We start from the raw sequence: 7,440 nt of genomic DNA, 5'->3' as shown, positions 1-7,440 counted from the left end.
TACTAGATATTGCATATGTTGCTGAAGAAATCAGTCATATAGAGTTGAATCTAGGAGTTTTTAATCCACTTCAAAGTCATCAAATTGTGGAGGTTTACATAAATAATTTGAGGAACTAGAAAATCTATTTGTACCATGTGGTAAAAGTAATAGGCTTCCAAAACAAAGTTTGATTTTGTAGAGGATTTTGTTGATTAGGCTAGAGATTTGGTTCATTTGATGGTATAGTATTTGGTGGTTGATTGTTCACATTTTCTCATAAGAAACTGATTTTATTTTAAAAAACTAAACAAACTTTAAGAAAAAATAAAATAACATACAAAACAATGCAAAAACAAGGTTAGAAGACATACTCGATGAACTCGAACTTGATCTTTGGCGATGAGGCATTTTGAGGGGGGAGAGAAAAAATTTGACCTTCTATAGAATGTGACGTTGTTGTGAGTAGAGAAGGAAAAAATAACAAAACAAATGAGTAACAATGGGTGGGGTTGCGAGTTGCTGTGTTTTTGAAAAATAAAAATGTTTGTCATCTTTTTGACACCACAACTTGGTGCATTTTCCCATCTCTACAAAAATACTATTAGAATAATAGTAGATATAAATAGAATAAGAGAGAATAGGAAAATATAAAATATTTAGAAATACCAAAATAAAGGATTACACTACAAAGAAAAAAAGATGAGAACAACGAAGAATAGAACAAAGGAGGAAAAAATTTACAAATACATATATCCACTACAAACACAAAAGTTCCTATAGAATGATTGACTAACCTAACAAAAGACTATAAAAGTTTGATCATAATTGATAGATAACTAAAGCTTCAATTTTTAAAAGACAATTACTGCTCATTTATTAACTATTATTCAAACTTAACATTACACCAACACTTGTGTCATATTGATTCCCTCATGTTGTCACCACTTCTCTTCGAGAGAAAAGCAACGCAATGAGAATCAAAGTTCTAACTTATTCTCTACCTCTCCCTCTCCCTTTTGTGTCCTAAAAACCTTTGCATCTGTGAAAACTCTTCCAGAAGTGCATAAATACCCATCCCAAGGAGCATAGTGCGAATCCTCTAAACACAAACACAGTCCTTCCAAAGCACACCCATCATTATAAATCAAAACATCTTGATCTCTTATACCCAATACACCATCTATCCATTCATTTGAAAAAATCCCCCAGGATCATATTTATTCATAGCCCTCCTAAACTCTACCACTTTTTCTTGTTTTCAGATTGCACCCACAAAAGCAGTGTTCCTATTCTTGCCCAAGTAGGGTACTCCTCCATATTTGGAAAGCCCCATCTACTTAATCTCTTATATAAGATCTACATAAAGTGTAGGAAAATTTGGCTCATGGGATCTATAAAATGTGATGTCCATATCCACTGAATCTTCTTCTTTGCCAAGGTAAGTGATTGAAGCCTTCACATAACAAATTAGGATACCGTCATATTGGTCCAGCGAACATAGGCTTTTATTGTTCATGTCCCTAAGGGTTTTGATGTCAAGAAGAAAGTCTTTGTTCTTCAAAAAACTTATAGAAAATCCAATTTCGTGGAAGAACTGGCCTTTTACTCAAGGATCCTCATGATTAGGGCTAGCAATTAGGCATGATCCAGAACTTTGCATTTTGTCTTAGAAGCCTATTATTGGATACCCTAGAAAACTCTCACCATCATTCTTGTAAAAAAAAAAATCCAACCCTAAAATTTTGCTTGACACATGAAGGTGTCGAGTGTCATTTTTGCTCAACAAAATGGATGTCGAGTGACAAGCAGAGGGTGTCGAGTTAGCTTCGGCACAAGAGGAAGATGAGTGAACTTGGCACAAGTGCATGTCGAGTAAACTTGGAAACAAGGGATGCCAAGTGAACTTGGTAGCCACTACAAAGTGGTGCTCAACAGAAGTGGATGCCGAGTGAACTCAATTCAAACTATAGACAGAACTCAGTGAGAGCAACAAAGAGAGGACTTAATATAGACCAAACCGAGTGGGTTGTAAACTAGACATACAACCTGGGTTTTTCCACCATTAAAACTAAAGAGCTAAAGGATGAAGATTTCAACAATGAACTTCTCAAATGCAATAAATAGAAGAAGAACAATAGATTTTAGTATGCCTTCTTGTTTGTTTGCTTTCTATTTAAATATGATAAAACTATTACAAAATCTAGGAGCATTTGGCTTTAACAAGAAAATACTAAAATCTTCAAACTGGTAAAACCTAAAACTTTTAACTTTTAACTCACAGCTCTAATGGCTGCATACAACAATGCCTAGAGCAATCACTGGTTCACAAGCCAAATTCAAGACAATGAACTTATAGAATAACCAAAAGGATCCAACACGTGCAACTGCAAACAAAAATTGGAACTTCCTTCTATCTTCTAACTTGATCTGGTGATCAATTTTTCTTCTCTACACTGCAACCTTTTGTTCTTCAACTCCTTTAATTGATCTCCTTTGATCTTGTCAAATGAATATGATACATTCCTTTTGTCTCTCTTCAAAATGTTTTCCCCCTCTTTTCTAAATTTGAACTCACCTATCATGCATTAATGTTTCTGACCATTCTGGAGGCCGTCAGGGTGGTAGGTGGGTGTTTGGTTCCTAGGGAAAACCTATTGCTCATTTAAATATTTCAACAATTCTTGATCCCTTTTCCATTTTCAAGCTTTACAGTTACCTATGATTCTAAGGAGTTGCATAAGTAATCTGCGGAGCTTGTTGGTTTCTTTCCTCTATCAAATGTGGAATAACATATATTCCAAGTCGTCATCATCTTTCTCAAGATTTTTGATGCTTCTCTTGAACATTAGCTACAGTTGAAGGGTGACCTGGATCATAGAAAATCATAACAAATCTTTAAGGGTCATGGTGGGGTATTGTGAAATTTGATTTGTACTTGTATTTTTCTATATGAACTAAATATAGAATTCAAAAAATATAATAATTTTTAAAATACCTCTCTCTTCTATTTCTATACCAAAGACTTTATATAAAAGATAGAGTAAAGGCAATAGCATACTGGAGAAATAATTTAACCTTTTGAGTCCAATCAAAATAATTTGGTGAAATTCAATTGTGTTGCAACATAGAGCTCGAATATATATAAAATAAGAGAACTTTTCTTTCACATTTCAATTATAGATGTCTTATTAGGAAAAAAATTTCACTTGAGATATCACCCCAAGAAGCCCAAAAGAAACTTTAGCAGCATTGAGATCCTCATCATCTTCAATCAGATGGATGACTTTAGCATATCCATCTTCTAAGTATAGTAGTGCTCATTTTCTGAGTAATATGTTCTGTTGTGTTATGCTTATGAGTTTTTTCATGGTATCAAAGCTTTAGTGTTTTTAACTCCCATGCCATGAAAATTGTATAGAAAGAAAATATAGACATATTTATAAAAATCTACAAATTATAAATAATGTTATATTATTTAAAAATTCAATGATGCAATTGTTTTTTTTACAAATATCACAATTTTCAAGTTTGATGATATAAAATTGTATTATTTAAAAATGTAGTAATACAAAAAAATTAATTTAAAGTATCTATTATATAGAATATTGATTTTAAAAAATTCATTTAACAATTAATTACACATCATGTCTATTACACCAAACTACTATATTTTTTTTTGTGTTTATTATATTTAAACTTAACCTCCCAAATAAGAGGTCTGGCAATTAACTGTTATTATTACTAATAGTTAATTAATTTTTATTAATAGTTAAGCTTGAGTAGATTTGAATCCAAGACCTCCCAAGAAGAGACTCACAATTTTCCGTTGTCTTATAATCATTTTTATTATACCGAAATTGTCAATTTATTGTTGGTAGGCAAATGAAAAACTAATTCAGAAAATATATATATTTTGAAAAATATCTTTTAAGAACAACTGATATCATAACATTCTGACCAGATCCTCAAGAAATAAGCCTATCAACTTAATAAAACAACACTACTTTGTATCTCCATAGAAAATATAAATTCCAAAGCGATACCAAAATAAAATATTGATAAAAGCAAAAGATGAAAACGGCTAAGAATAGAACACGGGAGACAACAAATTGCAAATACATATATCCTCTACAAACTCAACCAGCTTCATATAGAATGACTGACTGACTTTACAACAAACTGTAAATCTTTATCATAATTGATAGAGACTTAAAGCTTCAGTTTTAGAACGACAATTACAGTTAGCTTATTGAAAATTCTGGCACTTGAATTGCTTCCCTCATGTTGTCGCCACTTCTCTTCCACATGATAAAAGTTGTGCCATCAAAATTAAAGTTATTCCTTATCTTCCACCCTTCCCTCTTCCTTTTTATCTCCTGCAAACCTTTGCATCTATGAAAACTCTTCCAGAAGTGCATAAATACCCATACTGAGGAGCACAGTGAGAATCCTCCGAACACAAACATAGTCCTTCCAAAGCGCACCCATCTTTATAAATCACAACATCTTGATCTCTTATACCCAATACACCATCCGTCCATTCATTTGAAAAAAAACCCTCAGGGTCATATTTATTCATTGCACTCCTAAACTCTTTTTCTTTTCCTTGTTTTTGGATTGCACCCACAAAAGCAATATTCCTGTTCTTGCCCCAGTGGGGCACTCCTCCGTATTTGAAAAAAGCCATCTGTTCAATCTCTTGTATAACATCTACATAAAGGGTCGGAACATTTGGGTCATGAGATCTGTAAAATGTGATGTCTAAATTCACTGAATCTTCTTCTTTGCCAAGGTATGCACTTGAAGCCTTCACATAACGAATTAGGATACCATCATATTGGTCCAGCAGGCAGAGGCTTTTATTATTCATGTCCCTAAGGGTTTTGACATCAAGAAGAAAGTCTGTGATGTTGGATAGAGGTATAGAAAATCCAATTTCGTGAAAGAATTCGCCTTTTACTCGAGGATCCCACGCGCAAGATGTTTCTATATCCTCCTCCTCATTAGGGCTAGCAATTAGGCATGATCCAGATGTCTGCATTTTGTCTTGGAAGCCTATTACTGGATACCCTACAAAACTGTTACCATCATTCTTGAGCCCTTTTCCAATTGCAAGCATTGCGAATGCTCGCAATCGTGAGGAGGCACACAAGTTATCTGCAGAATTGTTGGTTTCTTGATATGTATTTTCTGTCAAATGTCAAAAAACATGAATAGTTTTTAGAAGGAAGAATGTAAATGTGAATATGAATATTCAGTACCTTCTTTACGAATAAGAATACGAATATGAATATGAATATTCATATTCAGTACCTTTTTTATGTCAATGTGAATATGACTATGAATATTCAGTACCTTCTTTACGAATTGCCTCTAGTAATGAAGGGGAGAATGGTTGGAATCCAAAGAAATCATTTGTTCCATTTCCTGTTGCATTCAGAGGAGCTTTGTCATCTACTCTGTAAACTGCCTTACCCAGTGAAGGATACCATGATATAGCTCCATATTCGTGCTGCAGGCCAAAGGTGCCTACCATATTTTCCAAGTCCCCGTCATCCTTTTCAAGATTTGTAATGTTTCTCTTGAACATTGGTTGCAGTTGAAGGGTGACCTATATCACAAAAAATCATAATAAAATTTAAGGGTCATAGTAGGGAACATTGAAATTCAATTTGTAATTTTCTATATAAACTAAATATATAATTTTTAAAGTATGATAAATTTATATAAAAGATAGAGGAAAGACAATACTGTTCTGGATTGGATTCTTAAACTAAAAGTATTAAATAGTCAAAATTAACTTACTTTTGGACAATCTTAATTTTATATGATAATTAAGAATGACTGATTATAAAAGATTCAACAAATTGTGATATTACTATTAGGATTTAACTCTGTAGCTTTTGAGTCAAACTCAACCCATGATTTATGATAGTGGTTTGCACTAAACCATCTCTCATGAAAATGACTGAAACACTTAGCCACTCATTGGATCTAGGTGATTTTCACAGAGGCAAACTTTCCAGGATGTCACCCATCCCAAAACTACTCTAGCTTGGGGTTGCAAGCAGAGTGGGTTTAACTATGGAGGAAACTTTGTAGTTAAGCATGCTCAAGCTGGAGTAGTACTGGGATGGGTGATCTCCCGTCCCATTGCTCACCTCTGTAAGCATCACCCAGATTCAATGAGTGCTAAGTGTTTCATTCATTCTCGAGAGATGGGTTCATGCGAACCACTACTTGTGAATCACAGGTTAAAGAGTTTGACTCAAAAACTACACAATTAAATCCTGATAGCAATATCATAATTTAACTTGCACAGAACTTGAATATAGCTGAAATCATAAAACTTCTCCTTCAAAATAAATAATTACAGTTTTCCATACTGGAAAATTTATTCACCTGAGATATGACGCCAAGAACTCCAAGAGAAACTTTAGCAGCATTGAGATCCTCATCACCCTCTGCCAGCTGGATGACTTTAGCATATCCTTCTTCTTGAGAGGCAGGGACTATCATTCGCATCCCCACAACATATTCATGAACTGCACTCCCCTTCCCAAAAAGAGAGCTGCCATGAGCCCCAGTCCCAAGCATTCCTCCAACAGTCACACCCTCCCAATATGGAGAATGAGGAAGAGCAAGCCCATGTTGGGCAGCACTTTCAATCAAATCCTTCAAAACCACCCCACTCTCAACACTCATTCTCATGGAAGACTCATCTACAGTCACAACATGGTTTAACTCACTAGAGCTGATGATCAAACCAGAGTCTCCTCCAGGGCAAACAAGCTTGGGAGTACTGTGAGAATACTTTGTTACCACCTTCATCTTCTGCTTGTTTTCAACAGCAGTTGCAACATAGCCTAAGAGCTCATCTTCTGTTGAAGGATAAACAACTTGTGCTGCCTTGCAGATTGTTCTATCAGGAAAAGCACCATACCCATTTGTAACTTTGCAGTTGTTCAATCCACTAGAACACTCAACTACTGGACCGGGTGGGCTAGATCTCACATGCCTTACCCTACAACTACACACAATCATAACATAAATTAAAGCTCTCATAACTAATGCTATAGAATCCATGAGAAGGGCAACAAAGAAGAAGGAGAGAGAGAAACACACTAAACTTAGCCACAGAACCAATTTATAAGCGCACACGCACATAACAAATGTGAGAGGTACTGTAACAAGGAGGAGTTCGTTTAATCAATAAATTTGTTTAGTCTTGTCCGCCAGTCTAGACGAGATATTGAGGACATTGCATCCGTCCAAGCTAAGGCTAAGTAATAATCTTGAATTCTATGATTACGGAACTATCTATGATTTCCTTGTGATCATTGTTTACGTGCTCCCCAACGTTCAGATTAAGAATTCATTAATTTTTTGTCTTACGAAATATGCCATTTCAGCATCTCTTTTAATTGCTGTTTTTTCTTTAACTCTCTCATTCTGATG

General features: G+C 34.6%; 1 protein-coding gene across 1 annotated transcript; it reads right to left on the bottom strand.

The window, feature by feature from the left end:
• Positions 1 to 4,351: 4,351 nt before the first annotated feature.
• Positions 4,352 to 6,993, bottom strand: LOC149554683 (putative L-gulonolactone oxidase 6). Its single transcript, XM_089833510.1, has 3 exons — positions 6,385 to 6,993; positions 5,338 to 5,593; positions 4,352 to 5,172 (listed from the first exon to the last, which is right to left on the bottom strand). The coding sequence occupies exons 1-3, from the start codon at positions 6,811 to 6,813 to the stop codon at positions 4,352 to 4,354; spliced, it is 1,506 nt and encodes a 501-aa protein (XP_089689636.1). The 5' UTR covers positions 6,814 to 6,993.
• Between the last annotated feature and the right edge of the window lie 447 nt (positions 6,994 to 7,440).

The sequence above is a fragment of the Cupressus sempervirens genome, chromosome 5, assembly GCF_028749045.1.
Source record: "Cupressus sempervirens isolate cs-2001-9-10 chromosome 5, ASM2874904v1, whole genome shotgun sequence".
Classification (NCBI taxonomy): Eukaryota; Viridiplantae; Streptophyta; class Pinopsida; order Cupressales; family Cupressaceae; genus Cupressus; species Cupressus sempervirens.
This window is presented reverse-complemented; position numbering and strand designations above follow the sequence as displayed.